Below are 22,360 nucleotides of genomic sequence, written 5' to 3'. Positions count from 1 at the left end.
CATTTATAAAAACAAAGATTTTAAATGTCATCACTGAGTGATTCAAGTAATGTGATTGATATTTTATGTAATTTTTTTTACAAATATGTTGTAAGGTATAATAGAAATATTATTTTGAGGGGTAGTGGTTGAAATCTTCCCTCTGAAATGGGACCCTCAAATAAAGAGCATCACTTCATTAACAGCTACCAGCGCTGCTCTGTAGGCGACCCTGCCAGTCTGCAGTGACAGCAGAGGAGGGTAAAGTTCAGCTCCTCACTGCCGGGCTTTAGTGACATTTAGGGCATCATATGACTTCAAAGAGGGGGGCAATTATTTATGATCACCACCCACTAATTCTTCAGTGATATGAAGCTGAAGTCAGATATTCACCAGATTCTTGTTCGAATTTTCCCGTTCCACCTTAAATGGAGCAGCAGTTACATTCTGGCACTTCAGGCGTCAGAACTGCTGGACTATTTAAGGTGGAACGGCAAAGTTAGCTAGCTAGCTACAGAGACATCAGCGTATTAGTAGTGATTTTTTATGCTTGTTATGAAGAAAAGGACCAAAATACACTGAAATGACATTAAACTAAGAAAATACAGTGGTTATTGTAATTTTTTAAAAGAGAAAATTCTCACTTTTGTGGGTTTCTTTGGTCTCTTGTTCTCCATCTTGCCTGTTTCTATTTTTTTCTCATAACTCTCTGTTTGGAGTCTCTGAACAACCTCTGTTTGGAGGGTCATGTAGCTCTAACACTTCGCCCTCCCCCTCTATCTCAACAAGAATCAGGACACCCTACCCCTAGACGAGAACGCGCAAAACAGAGGGGTAGGGCTAAGCGGTAGGGGTGAGGGGTGAAATGGGACTGGGCCTCAGTGTGTCATATAAACAGGCAGAGGGTAAAGACACTAAATTGATCATTTTCCATTTACATATTCATTACACTAATTATTACAAATATTTTTGCCGTGTTTTAAACCTTCAAAACAGGTCAATTTAACCCAAACATAACGGGAGGGTTAAATCTAAATTGGAGCTACAGAAGAAAAGACCTAGGAAGGGCCAATAGGGGCCTCCAGAAAGCGACCACAGCAGGTTTTACATGTGTCGTTCTCTGATTTTACTAGAAAGTCAGAAGTATTTGGCTGGTTCTGCAGGTTAGAACTGTTTTTCTCTACAAAGGCAGATCCTGAATAAACACAAAAACAAGTACACACAATCTGGGTCCACAGGTTAACTGAGTGTGGAGCAGCAGGCTGAGTGAGTGATTAACCAAAAGCACTAAATCCACTTTGGTCATCACGGGTTACTCAAACTGAGCCCAAAGTCCAGCACACACACACGCACACACGGCAGAGAGGGTTCTGCGGCAGGCCGAGTGTGTGTGAGTGTGAGAGCCATGTCTTCTCTGGCCGTGCTCCTGAAGAACGTTCCTGCCTGGTTCCTGTGTGGAGGAGTTTTCCTGCCTGTCGCTCTCCTGCTGCTGCTGCTGATCCTCCACCTCAGCTGGAAACTACAGGAAGGTATGAAACACTAAACTCCAGCACTGAATCAGGATCAGGACTATTCGCTTAACAGCTACAGACCATCCGAGTCCTTAAAGGATCACTCAGCACTGTTCAGCGTCTATCACTGGAATGTGTAGCGTATGATCCGATTGATCACTGTAGACAATCATTTTAATGTTTTCCTGAACTCTCAAAACTTGTTGACTCAAATCTTACTTACAATTCTTACTCAGACGCTAATGGTCAGTTGCTGAATCAGTGAACGTTTAAGCTTAAATGTGCTTTTTTGGTCAAACACTTTCATAAATTCTTCAGTTCTTCTTCAGATTAAGCTGTAAATCTGTGTAGTTCAATCTTTTCATAGATGTTTTTCCACAGAGAAGAATTTGTAGTAGTTTGTTTCCAGCATAGTGAGTGGGAGGAGTTTTCACAGGCTCCGCCTGATCACCATGGATACCAGGAAATCTTAAAGAACCTTAGAGAAGTTCACTTGAACTACATTCTTAAAAATAAAGGTGCCTAAAAGGGCTCTTTGGAGCGATGCTATAGAAGAACCACTTTTAATAAATGTGTGTCAAGATGTTTTATGGAATGTGAAGGTTCCAGGAGGAACCCCTGAATCTAACTGATCTTTCCGTGATGGATAACTGGGTTATATTTGTTGATGTGGTATATTTGTTGATCCAAACATCTCCTGAAAGCAGATTAGCATGTTTTTATTGCTTTGTTTTCATTACATAATGAAATAGATGCTGTTTGGTTTTTATTCTGTTGACTTTAGGAGGTGAGACTGAATACGTTCTAGAAGAATCTCAGCATCCAAAAGTTCCAATGCAAAGATGGACTAATAATAATAATAATAATAATAACAATAATAATAGTTTTAAGGCTTCATATTATTTTTTACAAGATATAAAATATTTATTATAATATTAATATCACACACTGTAATAATGAACTTAATTTCCCCCATTCTTCTTTTTATTTTTAGATTCTGAAGAAATCTTAATCTGGTCTTGGTCTTCACTCAGACTCGCCTCTTGACTCTTGAAGGCTCAGAGCATCATGAGACTGAGACTTTACAGCCGATTAAGACTGTAGATAAGCTGCTGAGTGTGATTACAGATCAGGGAGAGAGAGAGAGAGAGAGAGAGAGAGAGAGAGAGAGGGAGAGGGAGAGAGAGAGAGAGACGGGAGGGGAGAGAGAACGAGAGAAAGAGATAGAGAGAGAGACGGGAGGAGAGAGAGAGAGGGAGAGAGAGAGACAGGAGGAGAGAGAGAGATGGGAGGTGAGAGAGAAAGAGAGGAAGAGATAGAGAGAGAAGGGAGGAGAGAGAGAAAGTGAGAGAGAGAGAGAGAAAGGAGGAGAGAAAGAGAGAGAGAGAGAGAGAAGGGAGGAGAGAGAGAGAGAGACGGGAGGAGCGAGAGAGAGAGAGAAGGGAGGAGAGAGAGAGAGACAGGAGGAGAGAGAGAGAGAGAAGGGAGGAGAGAGAGAGAAGGGAGGAGAGAGAGAAAGAGAGACGGGAGGAGCGAGAGAGAGAGAGAAGGGAGGAGAGAAAGAGAGACGGGAGGAGTGAGAGAGAGAGAAGGGAGGAGAGAACAGACACATGTGGATCAGATATTTTTGGTTGGTGGACTATTCTCAGTCCAGCAGCGACACTGAGGTGTTTAAAAACTCCAGCAGCACTGCTGTGTCTGATCCACTCAGACCAGCACAACACACACTAACACACCACCACCACGTCAGTGTTACTGCAGTGCTGAGAATGACCCGCCACCCAAATAGTACCTGCTCTGTGAGGGTCCATGGGGGTCCTGACCCCTGAAGAACAGGGTAAAAGGGGGCTAACAAAGCATGCAGAGAAACAGATGGACTACAGTCTGTAACTGTAGAACTACAAAGGTCACCTATATAGTAAGTGGAGCTGATAAAATGGACAATGAGTGTAGAAACAAGGAGGTGGTCAGAATGTTATGCCTGATTGGTGTATAATGTAAACATTGGAATTTCCCCAGCTCTGTAGTACACAAGTCTGGCCTCAGGCCTCAGTCTCAGTTAACATCCTCAGTCTTGACATCATGTGGAATCATCATCTCTCCCTTCCTAACTGTATCTCTCTGTATTTGTCTCTCTCTCTCTCTCTCTCTCAGTGGAGGTGGAGCTGTCTCAGGTTCGGGACCCTCGGGACACAGCGGAGCGACTGACCTCCAGACCCAAACACACACACATCCACCATCACACACACACTCACCTGCACAGGTCAGCCAAGACGTAAGGACAAGCGGAGTGGAGTTCACAGGAACACTAACAGAGCAACTGAAGCCCTGAGAACGGAGAACATGTGGAGAGAACAGTGTGGAACACCTGAATACCTGAATGAAGTGAGAGTGAAGGGGAACAAGCCGGACCCTCAGAGCTGCTGTGAAGAACTGGCGCATTAAGGGGCTCATGCATTAGATCTGTTTAATGTTAATAGGTCTTTAGACTGATATAAGTAGATGAGCTCTGTTCTGATTGGCTGCGCACTGTTCAAACAGGAGTCTGGACTCCTTATAGCTTGTGTGAGTGGGCGGGGCTAAACTGCTGTAGGCCAGAGATATGTAAATGATTTGGGCTTTGTGACAATGGATTCAAAGCAGGCTGTTCCTATGTATGGACAGCATGGACGTTTTGAAACTGACTGTTTACATTGAAGGGAAACCCTCAGGGCCTTCCAGGCATTCAGAGCTTTTCATGAACAAAAACATCATTCCTGGTCTTCTGGAGGTTCTAGATACGTCAATAACTGAATACGAGTCGTAGTCGAAGCAGGTGCCGGTTAGTTGTTAGGAATGGAAAACAGCAGTGGCAGCTCTGGAAGAGTCACTGCACACTCTCAGAAATAAAGGTACTAAACCATCACTGGGGTGGAACCCTCAAGGGTCCATCTCAGTACCTTCAGTCAGGGAACATAACTGAACCATAATCCACTGAAATGATATGTTCTAAGCTGTACTGACTCCACACACCCCGTCTCGTCTCCAGGCTTTTATTTTACTGTTCTGTTTAAAACATTCGGTTATGAAAAGGTACAAATACGAACTTTTCACCTGGAAAAACTTATTTAAGGTTCACAATCAGACCTTAAAACCACTGTTGGAGCTTTGAGGGAACGTTTACACTGTTTGTACATTGATGAACGAAAAATGTAATTTATTTCTAACAGTGTAAAACTGATACATACAAGCTCATACGTACGATAATGTCTTTTATAAGCTTCAAATGTCTATTTAATCTAGAACAGTAAACAGACAATGATGTTAATTGTTAGTGCTAATAATTAGAGTTCACCACTGGTTTACATACTACATCAAATATTTATTTAAAAATTGAGGAAAATTCAGTTTTTCATGATATGGGCCTTTTAAGGATTGTCCAAAATGCTAGGCTTTGACTAAGATCAACAGTAGTTATGTTCTATGGTCTTTCTGCACAAATTGCAAGTGATAACATAAAAATGGGTCTAAAAAGTGTGATTTGTGGGCCAGACTATTAGCAATAAAGTAATTTCTGCCATATATATATATATATATATATATATATATATATATATAAATAAAAAAGCTTCTCAATAACAAAAGTGATGTTTGACATGTTTGCTCTAATTGCAACTTGTGAACTTTTGACTTCCCTCACTTTCCCACAACCTACTAATAAGGACATTGTTTATTTCATTTGTTTATTTATTTATCATGAAAGAAAAAGCTTGCAAAGTACACTCCCATGCAAAAAAGGGCAAAGCCCAAAAGGGCAAAAACGTTAAGCTTTTAATAGTCTTAACAATAAATCAATAAACAAATAGATTAAGTAAGTTAATATAGGGCTTTTTCTCCTTTTGATTTATTTAAATGTTTTTCTTAAAATGTAAACGTTTAAAGACGTTTTGTATGTAAATTTGAAGACAGTCTTTTACAAAAATAAGTCAGTATTGATCCACTCAGCATTGATGGCTTCAAACAGCTAAAAAACACTGCTGAGCTAGTTTGTGTTTAATGTGAGACCAAATATTCACTATAGGGTTAAAAGCTGGACTCTGACCAAGCAGAACTATCAGTAATAACCATTATAAATATTTTGCACTGGAGTGTATATTTACACAACTCATGTATTGGTTCGTTTCCATAGCCAACATTCAAGGCTCAAAACATTTTTCGCAAAAATTCCTTTTTCACTATTTTCACATAATAAACAAGTTATGGAATTTGAAATGAGCCTAAGCTGCTTGAAACCTACATGAAATTGTATTGCACTTGAGTTGCATAATGTGAAGTGTGCTGCAACTTGTTTGAAACTCAGCTGCAACAGTTGCAAATGTCTCAACTTCGTGAAACAAGTTTCATGAAACAATCAAAACTCGAGTTGCATGTGAAGTGTTCTGCAACTCGTTTGAAACTTAGCCGCAAAAGTTGCAAATGTCTCAAACTCTGTGAAACACGTTTCATGAAACAATCAAAACTCTGATTTAATCGCATCAGCAAACAAGAAAATACAACAGAACAGTTTTAAATAAAATAAAAGTTTATTGAATGGTCGATTTGCTTTGTGTAACTATCAAGCTGCACAGAAATTATGTTGCATACAACTCACAACATGCAACTAATTGCGTGAAAGCTTCACAGTGTAAAGCCAGCCTTAAGAAAACGAGAATTAGAGAACAAGAGACGAGAATTAGAGAATAAACAAACTTTATTTCAACAGTGTTACACAAAGAGAGGACAGGGAGTGGCGGTAGGTGGGCGGGGCCAAAAACACAACACATTTATCCAAGCTGCTAAAACGAAGGGGGTCAGACGGGCGCCTTCTTTAGTCAGCGGCAAAGAGAGAGTGTGAGAGAGAGAAAGAGAGAAAGAAGAGAAAGAGAGAGAGAGAGAGGCCGCATGGCAGTAGGCCAGAGTGGGAGGAGCTTCATTCATTTTACTTATCTACATGTAAAAGATTCCATTGTGGCAAATTCATTTTTTCCTTTTAGTCAAAGAAAAAAAATCTGACGGAAATATATTAAAAATATGTAAAAGGGGCAAACAAACCCACCTCATTCAGAAAAGAATCAACTAAAATCATCGGTTTTACAGACGAGACACAGAATTAAAATATCAGAGAAAAAAAAATACAAATATTTCTGATTATTGGAGCCAGAAAGTCGTGTAGGAAAAGCAAAAATGTATTCAAAAGCTGCCCAGAGTTTAAGTTTTCTTTTGTAGTGTAGTTTGTATTGGAGTTTTAAGTTCCCTACGAGAGGTAGACGAAGTGCACCTCCCAGTGGTGGAATGTTTGTTTGTTTATTTGTTTGTTTGACTGCATAGAGGAAGTATTGGCACTGTTGTGCTAGTGAAGGAAATAACGCTGTCCCACGCTGGTCCCTTACGAAGAGATTACCAAGTTAATCTTCTAAACTTTATACTGGTAACAGCAGTCCCGCCCCTCTCCTAACTGACATTAAACCCTCCCTATCCCCTTTATAAAATGGTCCGAGATCATACATCAAATCATTTTATATATGTATATAGACTGCCCACCTAGTTTTTACAAAGTGTTCATCCATAACTAAGAGAAATCCGTTACGACTGGATTGTAAAAATTCATCGTTTTAGCTCTCCGGATCTTCCCCCCTTTGTACGTGCTAGGAATGTGAATCACTACTTAACAATAAAAACGTAGAGCAAACGCTATCTGTTCTTAATAAACACTGGACAACCTTTTGGGGAATAAAAACATCAATAATAAACACGCTACAAAAAATGTTAGCTAAGTGGTTCTGGTTTCTGAACAATAACGAATGCAGGTGTCCGAGGCGCCGACGCCGAGGTCTTCTCTCGTCCTCCGTCCCGAGAGACGAACACTCGTTTACTCGCGTAGAGAACAGAAGGGAACAGGTCCGTCTGGACGAAACGAAAGATGAACCTCGTGGGCTTCAGCTCTGCAAACAGCAAGAAAAAGACAGAAAAAAAAAGAGATTGGTTTAATGGTTCATTGGCTATTATGAAACAGTTAGCTCCGCCCACACAACCTGACTGGTTGAAGTGTCTTTCTAGTGGTGTTATATACCATAACAGTGCTTTTTCCACCAAACCCATATCAATCTGACCAAGTGTTGCTAAGCAACAATGAGCTGCTGGAACTACTCTTTTCAGTGGAGGAAACTGGCAATGTTAAATACACATTTTTGAAAGTGTTCACTTTCCTTTTTCTTTGCAGTATAAAAACATTTCAGATCAACCTAAAAACATTGATGCAGTTAATGGGTAAGTTGCACATCTGTGAAAGCACCATTAACTCAAAGATAATTACACATTTTGGAGCAACACATGCCGCCTTCTAGATGACGTCTTCTTCAGGGATGTCCATGATTATTTCACTGCTTTCTGTTTGTAACGTTTGTAGTTTGTTGATCAGTACAACAACATGCAGCACTCGGATGATCTATTTACTAAAGCTGTTATCTTTGTTAGGCTAACATGCACCAGTTCTCTTATTTTGGTTCTACTGGGACAGGTGGTAAGTTAGCTGACACTTCATGCATATGTGTACTTGAAGATTTCAGTTCCATTTAGAATGCACAGCAAATCCAAGACTCAAAAGGCGAAACTTCCAAAGAGCATGAACCACTGAGAGACACCAAGACTCAGGGTGAAATACTCCCTAAAGGGACGAAAAGGAACCAAGTTTCAAAACAAGAAACTCCCTAAGAGCATGAGGAGCAACCACTGAGAGACACCAACACCCTAAGAGCATGAGAAAGAACCACTGAGAGGAACCAAGTCTTTAAAGGACAAACTCCATAAGAGCATGACGAAGAACCTCTGAGAAGAACCAAGACTCAGAATGAGAAACTCTCTAAGAGCATGAGGAAGAACTGCTGAGAGGAACCAAGACTCAAAAGGAGAAACACCTTAAGAACAGGAGGAAGAACCTCTGAGAAGAACCAAGACTCAGAATGAGAAACTCTCTAAGAGCATGAGGAAGAACCACTGAGAGGAACCAAGACTCAAAAGTGGGTGATTTTGGAGCTGGATTGCAGGCTAGCTGGCTAATGGATGGTCACTAAGCATTTTGCCCGCAAAATTCGGGCTTCAGGTCTGAAAGGTGCCCATATTGTACCTCTTACTTTGTATCATGCATGTTGTGTGAGATCGGCCGCAGGCTGGGACAGGAGGCAGCAGTAATGCGGTCACTGTACTGGACTGTAGTGGTGAAGACAGAGCTGAGCCAGAAGGCAAAGCTCTCTGTTTACCGGTCGGTGTACATCCCGACCCTCACCTGTGGTCATGAGCTTTGGGTAATGAACGAAAGAATGAGATCACGGATACAAGCAGCTTTCTCCGCAGGGTGGCGGGCTACAGTACGGGAGGAGCCACTACTCCTCCACATTGATAGGAGCCCGTTGAGGTGGTTCGGTATCTGATCAGGATGCCCCCTGGACGCCTACCGTTACCCGGCACGGGCTGTTGGGACGAGACCCTGAGTCCGTCCTAGGACCCGCTGAAGGGATTATATCTCCAAGTTGGCCTGGAAGCGGCTTGGGGTCCCCGGAATGAGCTGAAGGAAGTTGCGGGGGACAGGGTCGTCTGGGTTTCTTTGCTTTCCCTACTGATACTGCGACCCGAGCTGGACCAAGCGATTTAGGATGATGCCGAATTTTGTGGGCAATCCATGGTCAAACTACTCAAAACCTGTATAACCCCACCTTTATTGTCATCACGTGGCATTATCGTGTGATATATGACATGACTTTGCTTTACATTTTGAGGTGCTCCAAGCAATTTTACGCTATTTCGGAACAGATTTGTGACTGAACCGAACGGGATCCATTCTTTCTTGACCCTGCTGATATCCGATCCAGCATTTTTGGACCAGTGCCATCACTACCAGGTCTGCAGAACCTCTTAATTTGGAATTTGCTCTCTTTGAAGGCTTGCTAAATATCCAGGCAGCTCAGTTTTTACCGAGCTGCTTTCAGATGAGGTAACAGTTAATGCTGTAACAGCCAGGTCACCACCGACCACAATCAATATGGAGAGGTTATGGTGCTGGGACCCCATCAAAACAGGCAAGAAACCCAGGAGGAATGGTAAATAAACTGTAAAAAAGGTCCACATAGAAAATTCCCTTCTATTGAGCTTCTAGATTTGATGCATACCACCTGCGTTACTGAACCCGTATTCACAGCAAAGCCTGATTTCGTTTGCATGTTAGCAGTGACACCCAGTGGTAAGCAGTGCTACATTAACAATGTGAGGACAGACAGCGTTGCCATGACGAGAGCAGACAACACAACATGTGCTAGAAAAGACAGAAACTGATGTAAGGAAAATACATCTGGTCTCAATGAGGCCTGGATAAACGCACACATGGGCTGAAACAAGACATGCACTGCAAAAATGATCTTGGCAAATGAAAGCATCTTAAATGACTGTACGAGCTTTTTATCTAATATTTCTTAATTAAGACATTGTGGTGAGGTTATGATTATTTAATCTACTTCACAAACAGTTTTTGCTTCTGAGTCTTTCATAATGCAGTATGTATTCAGTGGATGGATCACATGTACTGTACATACTGTACGTATCGTACGTCGTACCTGTAGTATTGTACTGAACATGTATACGTTTTGTATACACTATATAGTTGAACCCTGCAGACTGTATACAAACAAGGGCCAATTGTGGCTTCTCGTGATTAGTGTTGTGGGTCAGTGGTTGCAATTCATAGTAATATGCATTGTGCATACTGTACATAAATCTACTGTACATACCAATCATGTAAACTTTACTAAAGGGCAGCATTCATTTGGCTTCAGGGCACCTACATAAGCCTTTCATGACAAATGACGTTAAAACTACATAGACTTATGAAGGTTTATGAAAGCTTATTCCAATAAGCGTCAGTTGTCATAAAATAAAAAACAGCAAAATGACAACAGATGCTTGTGAGATAAACCGTCATAAGCCTTCATAAGTCTATGTAGGTTTATGTCAGGTGTCATGAAAGGCTTATGTAGGTGCCCTGGAGCCATATGAATGCTGCCCTTCAAAAGTGTAAAAGTGTTCAAAGTGTAAAATAATCTTATCACAATCTCATAACTGAGAAATTTAATTTTAACTTTTGAGTTTTTTGTAACACTTTACTGAAGAGCAACATTAATACGACTCCATTATGACACCTGGCATAAACCTACACAGGCTTATGAAGGCTTATTTCAATAAGCGTCAGTTGTCATAAAACAGAAAATGGCAAAATCACAACTGGTGAATAAGCCTTTATGAATGTTTATGTAGATTTATGTAGCTTTACGAAGTCGACCCTTCAGAAAAGTGATACTTATGTTAATTTTCTTAAGTTAAAAGTGAAATTAAGTGAAATTCCCACTGCGCTCGTTTCCTTAAAGAATGTTTGAAAGTGGTATAATGATCTGCCAGTTCAGTAACATGGCAAGATCACTTCATAAAATATAAAATATGCAGAATGAGGACAAATAACTTTACAATCTTATAACAGTCCCTCACATATGAAGCACTTTTACTTGCCAAGAGATCCTTTTCCGCTGTGTGCTTATCAGCCGATTCACAGAACAGGAAACAGACAGACTGGGATGGACTCAGTGCACACATAAAAAAATAAAGGAAGAAAGAAAAACGAGATGAAAAGAGCTGGCCATCAAGGAAAGCTCTGGACGCCACGATCTTACCTCTCCTCTACTCGTCATCCTCGGCCAGCTCGGTCTCCTTGTGCACGACCACGCGGGTGACGGACATGTCCGGGTGCTGCTCTTTGGCTTCCTTTATGGCCTGGGCCAAGGCCTGACCAGCCCAGGGGTCAAACAAACAAACAAAAAAAAATGAACACAAAGAAAGGAAAGAACTGTGTTTAAGAAAAATGAAAGAACGAAAAGCAACTAATAGCAACTAAATGGCAAACACAGATGATGAGGGGAGCACATACATTCACACACAGACAGCTAACACAGTGAGGGGCGACTCCTCTCATGGTTGGCTTGGATACAGAGGAGGAACCAACGCCAGACCATGAGGATCGCAGACACACACGATGCTGCTGAAATGTGAGGAATCTCAATCTGCTAATATCCTTAACCGTATGTCATTCAAACTGTATGATATGCATAATTTTTTCATCACCTTTAGAGGGCGACAGTGAGTAATGTTCGTTTATTTCTGTTCTCTTTTTGACTTATTTAAGCGACTTCTTTGCTCTTCCAGTTGAGTATAAAGTCACCAAGCACTATTACATCATCACTAAGGGTGTTTTTTCCACTGCACTGGATCACTGGCACTGGAACATCCAGTACTAAAGCTTCCAGTTTCCTGGTTTTTGGTGCTCCAGTAGGACCTAAAGGCACCTGAGGCTGTTCTTTAGTAGGACTTACAGCTGAAGCCAAAGACAATTTGAATTCTTTACTCTTCCAGTTGAGGATAAAGTCACCAAGCACTATTAATTCAATAAGCACTATTATTATTTTTCCAATAAGTGCAGCTAAAGGAAACTAGAACTGTATGTTGATCCTTCGACAGCAATTTTTAGAATTTTTCTTCATTTCTAAAGAGTTTAACAGGTAAGCTACATAGAACGCGAAGTGTGCTAATCTCCAAGGTGTTTTCTTTGATTACATTTACGCAAGATTTAGTATAACTGTAGCGTCCGAGCACTAAATATTATATAGCACAACACAAGCTAAGCTAAGACGACTAGTAAGCAGGATAGTTAACCTGTCAGTTTTTACTCTCGTGAGATTAAAAATCTAAGCTTTGCGTAAGTCTACAACTGATTTTTTGTATATGTGGACATTTTTGTGAGCACCGAACAGTGCAGAGTATCATTTCATGTCCAGCCAAAGTTCATATCAGCCAAGAAGTTAAGCTAATAAGCAAATATTATCGCTAGGTAGCCGTATTAAATGCTTTAGAGTGGTTATTATGACAGTTTCTGGCTCTAAGGAAGGTGGAAAATCAACAAGAACTAGAACCGTAAGATCTGTTGGCTGCTGTTTGGGTCAGTTCTTGTTAGGCAATGGAAAAACACTGAAATGTAAACTAGTTATTACTTTATTAAAGGTGAACTATCACTTCATAAACTGTTCACTACATTTACATTTTATGGCATTTGGCAGACACTCTTATCCAGAGCGACTTACAATTTTGATCTGTTTACACAGGTAGGCGAAGGCAGTGTTTGGAGTCTTGCCCAAGGACTCTTATTGGTATAGTGTAGGTTGGTTAGCCAGGTGGGGCATTGAACCGCAGTGATGTAACTGATATAGACATTAATTGTATAAATTTGTTTTATTTCCTTCACAATGGAGACTGTATACTGTATCTATGGCCTGCACTGTAATTGTTTAATGATTTTCTTTGCATGTTCTTTTAATCTATTTGAAGAAGCAAATAAAGAACGTAAAAATTTGCAGTCACTGTGTGAAACTACGCGTAGGTGTGTGTATGGCTGTGTGTGAACACGATCAGAGCCTGCTGTGGTCCTCGGACCCTCCACTGATGAACTCCCTACACAGCACTGAAAGGAGCAATGAGCTGAGCTTTGTGGATCAACGCGCTGCACCAACATCTCCACTGAGCCCCACGCCATCTAAACATGCCTCCAGCCACGGTTCACATTCGTAAAAGGCCATCACAACATCAGCAGGTCACTGCTGGCCAACAACACCCAAAGAAACCACTGCCTGTCTTCACACTGCCTGCCTGGCGATTTCTCAGCCAGGTGTCTCCGGGAACTCACCTGGTCATGGTCGATGTCCGAGTCGCCCGTGATGACGATGCGCTTCTCAATCCGAGTTTCCGACAGGCCGCCTTTTAGTGTCTAACAAATAAAGTAACACAAACAGAAACTGTCAACAAAGAAATCAGAATAACGTCTTAAACTCTGAGGGTCTGTATGAGGGTCCTCACTGCAGTCCCCACCCTCACAACTACAGAACTTACACAGTAGTTTCACAACAGTTACTGAATAATTCATAGTAGACACTGAATAATTCATAGTAGATACTGAATAATTCATAGTAGACACTGAATAATTCATAGTAGATACTGAAAAATTCATAGTAGATACTGAATAATTCATAGTAGATACTAAAAAATTCATAGTAGACACTGAATAATTCATAGTAGACGCTGAATAATTCATAGTAGATACTGAAAAATTCATAGTAGATACTGAAAAATTCATAGTAGATACTGAATAATTCATAGTAGATACTGAAAAATCCATAGTAGACGCTGAAAAATTCATAGTAGATACTGAATAATTCATAGTAGATACTGAATAATTCATAGTAGATACTGAAAAATCCATAGTAGATACTGAAAAATTCATAGTAGATACTAAAAAATTCATAGTAGATACTGAATAATTCATAGTAGATACTGAATAATTCATAGTAGATGCTAAATAATTCATAGTAGATACTGAATAATTCATAGTAGATGCTAAATAATTCATAGTAGATACTAAATAATTTATAGTGTTCACTGAAAAATTCATAGTAGATACTGAATAATTCATAGTAGATACTGAATAATTCATAGTAGATACTGAATAATTCATAGTGGTCACTGAATTATTTGTAGTCGCTACTGAACAATTTATTGTAGTTAATAAAAGCTTAATAGTGGTTACTAAAAATCATTGTGGTTACAGAAAATCATCATAGTGGTTGCTGAAAAATGTACAGTGATTAGTAAAAAAAATCACAATGGTTGGTAAAAACAAAACTAAAAAAAAAAAAAAGATACTGAATAATTCATATTAGATACTGAACTATTCCTAGTTACCTTGGTGATGTGTGTGGTTGTAGTTGTGCACAGTGACTCTGAGGTGATGGTCTGGGCGGTCATTAGAACGCCTGGCTCTCCGTCTCCAGTACCGTCCAGCTGCCCAACACACACCAAACAAACAGTGAACAAGCTTATACTCCATGAATTTATTAAATGGACAAACTCGTTTTTCCTCTGCTCGTGGTCAGCGGGCAAACCACTGAAAAGCCGAACTCTTCAGTGAGCTCTACACGCTCAACTCGTCATCGTTGTTATTGTTATTGCGTTAGCGGAAGCAGCGTGACCCTGCAACGAGAACGTCCAGCAGAGGCTTTGGCAGTTTCAGCCAACATCGTGTGCAGCTGGTGCTGGTATGTAACAGTGCTGGAGTTTAATAGTAGACTTACTTTCATGCGACGCCATTTCAAAGTACAGGCATGTTAGCTTGTTGCATGTATGCAGCATTATTTGTATTTTGACTACTAAATGACCTCGTTATGCACATGTGACACTGTGTGTGTGTGTGTTGGGTGGCGGGGTTTATACAGCATCATTTTTGGAACGTTTTTCCATCACCATCTATTTATGTCTATGAGAGTGCAAGACGGATGGTCAGTGAGTGTGATTGGCTGTGAGTGTGAAGGGGGCGGGACCTGGGCAGCTTCGTAAGTGATGGTCTTGGTTTCTGTGTGAACGATCGGAACCTCCTTGGTGGCGATCTCTGTCTTCTGAGCTGCAAACGTGTCCGAAATGGTCACCATTTCTGTCTTCACCACGGGGGGCTACAAGAGAGAGTCCGGGGGTCAGTAACTCGGCACGCTCGACACATACGCAAACACACACAGGGGGGCAAACACGGCAAACACTCCACAGGTCAGCGGGCGATGACCTTTTTCATGCTTTAAGAGAGAAAACCAAAACCCAGCGCTACAAACTACAGATCTTTGGTTTTTAAGACATGCAGAATAAAACCAGCGCATGCAAACTACAGCAGCAAGCTGAAAAATAAACAAATAAATAAATAAATAAGCAATCAAACTGAATAAGAAAAGCAAATAAGCTTCATCAAATGTTGAACTTTGGTAGGATTTTGATATGTGACGTCGCAAACGATAACTGCAAGCTGAAAAGTAAATAAATAAACAAATAAACACTAAATAGGAAATAAACTGTAATGCAGATGTTGATCTTTGGTAGAGTTTTGATAAGTGAAGTATTGACAGATACTGCAGTTTTGGTTTCTGTGCTGTTTTTGGAAGGTAAATGAATATAAAACAGCATAAACACAAACACACACGACTTAGTACTGTATCAGAGACCACCCCTCATTTATTCCCACCCTCAAAATCTCAGGCTTATTACACACTAAGGCTTATTATTCAGTGACTACAGGGACTTCAGTGTAAACCGTCTGAGCTATTCTTAGGTTATAGAAGTGTGTAATAAAACTTTGGCCATTTAAAGGGTTAATTTCCAGTTAAAAAGAGCCATTTAGTACAGGTTTTTTTCAGGAGATATTTTCTAAGCAGATTAGATATTAGATAATCCACTTGCATAATGAAGGAGAAAATCAAAGGAAAATAAGTTTAAAAACAAAACAACATCATTAAAAGCTACAGAGAAAATGTGGCCCCTAACAACCACCTGGAAGACCTGGTAGACACTCAAAACTGCCCCCATCAGATAAACAGCACTTAAAGCTCTCATCTCTGAGAGAGAGGAGAAAATCAAGCTGATCAGATCTGAAAACATCCACAGGTGTTTCTGTCCATCCTTCCACTGTGAGAAGACGACTCAGCGCTGTGGGTCTGAAAGGATGTGTAGCTGATCAAGAAGAACCTCACTGAGAAAAGGAGACGGACACATCAAACAAAGAAGCTGAACGATGGACTGACCACCCCAGAGTCCAGACCTCAACACCACTGAATGTGTTTGATTACTTCAGAAAATGATCAACCAGCTTCTAAGACTGAACTTTGGAGGTGTGTCTGCAGATTCTTTGAGGAGCTGAAAGTGAGTCTCCTGAGAAGAATGGAGGTTGGAATAAAGGGACAGAGTGACTCATTGACCACTAAACAGCTGAGAGTAGATTTAGCTGCTGAGGCTTCTGGGTAATTACCTGATATTTGTTTTCTTTTTTTTCTCCTAACAGTGAAAAATAAATAACTTAATGGTCATTTTAACTGGAAATTGAATAAATGTAGAGCGGCCTTCAACTTTCCCACAGTACTGTGTGTGTTTGTAGGGTGACAGTGATGCCTCTTAGCCAGTAATGCTAACACACACTGAGAACAACACAATAAAACACCAAGCAGAAACACAAACTACACACAAAGCACAACACACAACATACAACAGCTTTGCCATGCAGCGGCCCAGGCTAACTCTGCTAGCGCCTTTCACAACACAGTGATAGTGGATACACGCGTGTGTGTGTGTGTGTGTGTGTGTGTGTGTGTGTGTGTGTGTGTGTGTTCTACAGTAACAGTCAAAATTCTGGACCCACCTGTTTGAACTGAATTGCATGTTTTTCATATTAAACGCTGAAGCTTAAATGCTGGAAACGTGCTTCTAATAAAGAACAGTGAAGTTGCTGCCTGTGCAAGTCGGATCTCGTTCACATATTAAACACATTTAGGCAACGATCTGTAAGGACATATATAACAAAGTTAACTGAAAGAACCACGATGTGTCACTTCAGGCGCTTTCACATTCAGCTCTTGTTTGGTTGTGCAGTGACAGGAACAATAAGACCTAATTCACATATGCTACCACTGCAAGGCAGAGCGACGCGTCGCTGCAGCTCCAATGCACTGGCCTTCCGTACATACAGCGTTTGCGCTGTGGAGCGGAGCAGAGAGACGGTTATACAGACATTCATTTTTCCAGACAGATAAACGGTCGAACGTTTGTTTATCCTCTACAGCATTCTGACTTATGGTCTGGCAAAAGTTTCAAGCCTGGGAGACCAACCAGGAAATCTGTCTGCAGCTCATAAACTAAATTAAAACACTGTTTTTAAGTTTGTATACAGTTTTCTGTTTCATTTTCACGGCTTATTTCAGCGTGTTTTACTGTGTGACGCATGGGTCTGTTCTCTAAACAACGCGCCGCTGCAGTGCAGGCGTCTGGGACGCTCTGGCGCTTCGCAAGCGCAGCCGGTGTGGTGTGACCATACGGGTACGTTCTTCAGTCCTGTTGGAAAAGTATCTCAGGTGGTTCCTTATGAAGCTACTCAAGAGAATGCAGAGAGTTTTTAATCCACAAAAAGACAAAGTACGACGGGGGAATCTGAAGATAATTTGGATTTGCTCAACACTCTTTTGGTCACTACACAATTCCATGTGTTATTTCATCGTTTTGATATCTTCAATATTATTGTTATCATCAAATTGTAAAAACAAAGGAAAACCCTTTCGTGAATAGGTGCGTCCAAACGTTTGACTGGGACTGTATGTGTTGAAAGTGTGTGGAGATGAATGAGATGAAACAGCACCAAATGAAAACAGGTGAGTGATCAGATGATATGAATGGAAAACTTACACAGACGCACAGCGAATCAATACATACTGAAAAAGACGAACACTGAATCCGATATCGACGGTATATTAGTGTTAGTGTTTTTATCAGCTTTAGCGATGTGTTTGTGTGCGTTCGTGTTTTATTGCTTCTTTTTTCGAGGAACGTTCAGAATTGAGCTTTATTCTCACTGTTATTCATCGTGTTTTATTTTCTGCGCTTTAAATTTCGTCTAAAAAAGCAAAAAACGTGAAGGAGGCGGCAGCAACTGCTGCGAATGTAAAAGCGAGAGAGAAAAAGACAGATTTCTCTGCTTTCCAGTGGAGGAGAGGTAGCAGCGGCGGCAGAGGGATGGAGGGATGATGGAGGAGGAAGAGAAGAGCAGGAGTGGAGACGAAGTTGCCCATGTTCTTTTTTTTCAGATTTATGCAAGATTTTTCACCCAATTTACCTCCGAGCAACAGATCACCTGTGGCACGCGCTCCGTTTCCACGTGAGACGCGTCGCCGTTGACAACGCAAGGCTCCGCCTCCTCCTCTTCCTCAGCAACAGCACCCAGTGTGGGCGGGGCTTCCTCGCCGTCGAGGGCGTGGCCATTGGGCGCTTCGTCTGGAGTCACCAGCACTTCATCTCCTGATGCCTCCTCTTCCTGTTGCTCGACAACCGCCTCCTCTTTGCTCACGACGTCAATCGTTTCGGCCTCCCTGATTGGCTGCGGCTCTGTCTCAGTGGGCGGAGCCTCTTTTATCAGCTCGTGCTCCTCGTCGGGCTCTTCTTTGATGAGGTGGGCGGAGTCTGAGGGGCTCTGAGGGTGAAACTCCGCCTCTTCCTCGCTCTCGCTGTCCGAAGACGCGCTCTTCTCTTCCTCCTTCTCTTCCGGCGCTCTCTCTGTTGCCGCGGTTACGGCGGCCGGCGCCTCAGAGGTGGAGGTTTTGGGCTTCGCGGCTTTGATGACTTCCTCGATAACGACGGTCTCTTCCACGACCTCTACGACCTCGGGCTGACCGTTAAGCTCGGCTATCGGTTTGTCCTCCGCGCTCTACAAAACGGGACAGCAAAAACAATAAACAAACAAACAACAAGCACAAACAAACAAGGGATGGAGAGAAAAAAACATGACCACACAAGCAAAAACGATAAGGAGAAACATCTAAAACCATATGGAGAAATAAAAAACAGTCAACAAGCAAACAGGGATGACTGGAAACAGCAGATGGATCAATGCACAGATATATCAAGATGTGGATGAATCAATGGGCGAGAGACAGAGAGAAAGAGATGGAGAGAGAGAGAGAGAGAGAGCAGAGCGTGGCTGGTCGAACTCAAGGCGTCTGTAATGGGATGAGAATGGAAAGTGTGCGTGTTAGCTGTGGAGCTGCGTTATGGTGTGTTAGGCTGTCGTTTGGTTGACGTTCGGTTGACAGATTGACCACCTGGCCGACGTTTCCGCTGTCTGACGGGGCACTCTCGAGGTGGGCGTTGGTTTTCTGTGGGAAATAAAAGGTAACCAACAGCAGCGGTCACTCGCAGACACTTTCGGACGGTTAATCTATGGCACAGCATGGCAGAAAGCCGGATCTACAGAGGGTTAAACCAGCGAATGACAGAAAAAAGCGATGGCTGCCACTCTTTCAGCCTCTCACTCACAGAGACAGAGCAGTTCCACACACACAAAGCGGACATGAACACGCAAAACAAAGCAGGAATGATGAGAATGAGTTACAGATCAAATATCACACAAGCTTATGGCCAGTCTGACTCGTCTGAAAGTGACTTTAAAGTGTAGAAATTCTCGCCTTTGCTGTTTTTGGCTATGTTAATGTACTTTAGTCCATGTTTATAGATGACAGTGAGTCATACAGAGTCAGAAACCTCACAATCAAGTCTATTAGAGATACTGAACAACTCCACATGGTTTGAGGTGAGTGTGTGATGATTTAGGCCTGCAGTTAGCGCCATGCTAATTAGTGCACATAAAGTTCCACTACATTTTAGCTACATTAGCCTCCCAGCTCCAGCGCTAACACTAAAGACGTAAACTTCGGACACCAAATTTGGAATAAAGGGGGTGAAACTATTGCATTAAATACTCAAATGCTTAAAAATGCTGGTTAAAGTCTTACATAAACGATCGTTTAAACTAATTAGCTTCATTTCTGACCACAGACAGCGCTTAAGTCTCATTACAAAACAAAAGGGTTTTCAGAAGTGAGTCCCAATTAGGGCTGAAACTCTAGCTATTTTAGAACAGACGGGAAAAAGTGGACCAGAATAACAGAATAATATGTGTTTCACAGCTTAAACGCCATAAAAAGCAATCAATACGATCAATACAGAACTATAATATCATATAAGTCAGTCAGTATAGAAGTAAAATGGCATGTAAAACAGTTTTAATGATCAGTATCGACCTAAAACTCCATCTAAAGCAACCTAAATGCAGTTTATATGATAATTATAGATACCAAAGTGTCATATACACTGCAAAAAATGATATCTTGGCAAGTGAAATTCTCTTAAATTTAGTTGACATATGTAATAGTTTACATTTTAAGATTATTGAAAGCTTATTTTAAGATTATCTCATTTCTAGACATCTTTTACTTATTTTAAGTGATTAAGTCAAATTAAATGACACACCGACGGATAGTTTGTCTTGTTTCAGTCACATTTCAAATAAGCAAAATTATTTGCCAACATGGTGAGATAATTTCGCTTAATAAAATCACTTAAAGTGAGAACAACACGCTTAGAAATAAGTTAAAATCTTGTAATAAGCTTACAGCATTTCCAAAATGAGAAATATTAGAGAGAGCGACTAGATTTAAGACCATTTCACTTGACAAGGTATCATTTTTGCAGTGTAAAACGTGTTAACACGTTCAATTTAGAACTAAAATGCCATTTCAAGCATTTTTAATGATCAATATGGACATACATTGCCGTATACATACACCATCTCACAGATCAATACATCAAAACGTTAATGATACAATCTATAGGGTCAATAATACAAAGTTAAAGTGCCAAACAAAACGGCCTGAATAACCACTACAGAACTAAAGTGCAAATATAATTTTTGTTTTTGATAAATACAGAACTGGCTAACTAAATTCCCCATTACAGATCCTGAGACTATTTGATGAGTGAAAACACCTAAAAAAAGGAGGACAATATGCATAAATCTGGTTCTAAAATCTGATTGGCTGAGGCACATTTGAAGCCTGTATAACAAATATATATGTATATCATGTCGATCACATATGAAATAATCTATATGCTTAAATAATCTTGCCACTGATGAACTCCACTGCTTGGCATAAGAACAGTTTACTGCAATGATTATTAATAATAAATGAAATTATGTATTGAACGTTCGTAAAAGGAGTTAAAGGTCAGATCTGGACATGAACTTGATCTGTTTCGGAGAAACGGCAACACATAAGAGCAGAGTTAGTGACTTCACAGCGGAGAGAGCGAGTGAAGAGAGGGAGAGAGCGAGCAGGAGGAGGGAGCAGGCTTAGTTTCATTGCGGAGCACCTCAGAGGCTGCTGTAACTGCGCCCTCTGCTGGAGCCACAGCGGTACTGCAGGGGCCAGCCAGGCCAGAGAAACAGGCTTTACTCAAAAACAGAGAGGTTAACTCCTCTTCTAAACTCTACACACAGTCACAGACAGCACAGAGGGAGAGAGGAGGAGTCGGAGGAGAGAGAAGAGGGGAGAGAGGGAGACAAACACACAAGAAGAGAGAGAGAAAGAGAGAGAGACAGAGGAGAAGTGCTTCCATCAGGCAGAGCAAAGACAATAAACTCTAATGTGCATGCAGCTCTAACATTTAACCCTCAGAACTCAGTGATGACGCAGTAATGATGAAGGAATTATTTCTGATACGTAGTTTATTGAAATGAGTGGAGAAACTGTGAGGAAAGTGCAGATTCTAAACTTTCACTCCGCACCAGATTAATATTTATAAGTAGAAGATATTTTATTAAGATTTGAGTTTGATAAAGTCAGCGTTTACAGTCCTGTTTTGTGGAATGAAAATATGTGCCTTGCATTTTTGACACTTTTTTGCATTAAAACAAATAGAAAAAAGCCTGATGTACAAACTGTAACCTGACCAGAGTGTAAATCAAACATAAAAGTGATCAATTATGTAACAATGTAATTATTTATGTAATTAAATATAAATAGAACAGCAGGATGGCTGTAAAAACTCTGGACTTCTAAGGGTTAAAAAACAAACTACTTCACTATTAAAGCAACACATACAGAACTACTACAGCAGAGAGAGACAGAGAAAGAGAGAGAGAGAGAGAGAGAGAGAGACAGAGAGAGAGACAGAGAGAGAGAGAGAGAGAAAGAAAAAGAGCAAAATAGTGAGACACCAGACGACAGAAACTTAAGATATAGAGTGAAGAGAGAAAGAGAGAAGATAAGGGAGAGAGAAAGGAAAAGTAAAGAAAGCCAAAAAGAAAGAAAGAGAGGAGTGTGTGTGTGTGTGAGAGAAAAAAGATCAAGAGTGAGAGT

General features: G+C 40.9%; 2 protein-coding genes across 7 annotated transcripts in view; one reads left to right on the top strand and one right to left on the bottom strand.

Annotated features, from left to right (window-relative positions):
- The first annotated feature begins 1,311 nt into the window (after positions 1–1,311).
- On the top strand, positions 1,312–4,452 carry LOC118803709 (small leucine-rich protein 1-like). The gene is made up of 2 exons (XM_036564190.1): positions 1,312–1,508; positions 3,645–4,452. The coding sequence occupies exons 1-2, from the start codon at positions 1,385–1,387 to the stop codon at positions 3,767–3,769; spliced, it is 249 nt and encodes an 82-aa protein (XP_036420083.1). The 5' UTR covers positions 1,312–1,384; the 3' UTR covers positions 3,770–4,452.
- Positions 4,453–6,201: 1,749 nt separating this feature from the next.
- The window catches only part of epb41l2 (erythrocyte membrane protein band 4.1 like 2), a 139,915-nt gene continuing 123,756 nt past the window's right edge, over positions 6,202–22,360 (bottom strand). For 2 of the 6 annotated variants that reach the window (XM_036564184.1, XM_036564186.1), the window contains 7 exons: positions 19,265–19,318; positions 18,283–18,870; positions 14,966–15,094; positions 14,331–14,429; positions 13,279–13,359; positions 11,219–11,330; positions 6,202–7,450 (listed from right to left, as the gene is read on the bottom strand). In XM_036564184.1, the coding sequence (XP_036420077.1) occupies positions 11,226–11,330; positions 13,279–13,359; positions 14,331–14,429; positions 14,966–15,094; positions 18,283–18,870; positions 19,265–19,318 (1,056 nt within the window). In that variant the 3' untranslated portion in view covers positions 6,202–7,450; positions 11,219–11,225. Of the gene's footprint in view, positions 7,451–11,218; positions 11,331–13,278; positions 13,360–14,330; positions 14,430–14,965; positions 15,095–18,282; positions 18,871–19,264; positions 19,319–21,371; positions 21,489–22,360 lie in introns of all 6 variants that reach the window. The other 4 variants (XM_036564185.1, XM_036564187.1, XM_036564182.1 and 1 more) reach the window with 3 other exon arrangements.

This window comes from Colossoma macropomum, unplaced genomic scaffold (assembly GCF_904425465.1).
Source record: "Colossoma macropomum unplaced genomic scaffold, Colossoma_macropomum, whole genome shotgun sequence".
In the NCBI taxonomy this organism is placed as follows: Eukaryota; Metazoa; Chordata; class Actinopteri; order Characiformes; family Serrasalmidae; genus Colossoma; species Colossoma macropomum.
This window is presented reverse-complemented; position numbering and strand designations above follow the sequence as displayed.

Coding starts and splice junctions, on each gene's coding strand:
- LOC118803709 (XM_036564190.1), top strand. CDS start 1,385: ATGTCTTCTCTGGCCGTGCTCCTGAAGAACGTTCCTGCCTGGTTCCTG. Junction 1,509..3,644: donor CAGCTGGAAACTACAGGAAG/GTATGAAACACT, acceptor TCTCTCTCTCAG/TGGAGGTGGAGCTGTCTCAG.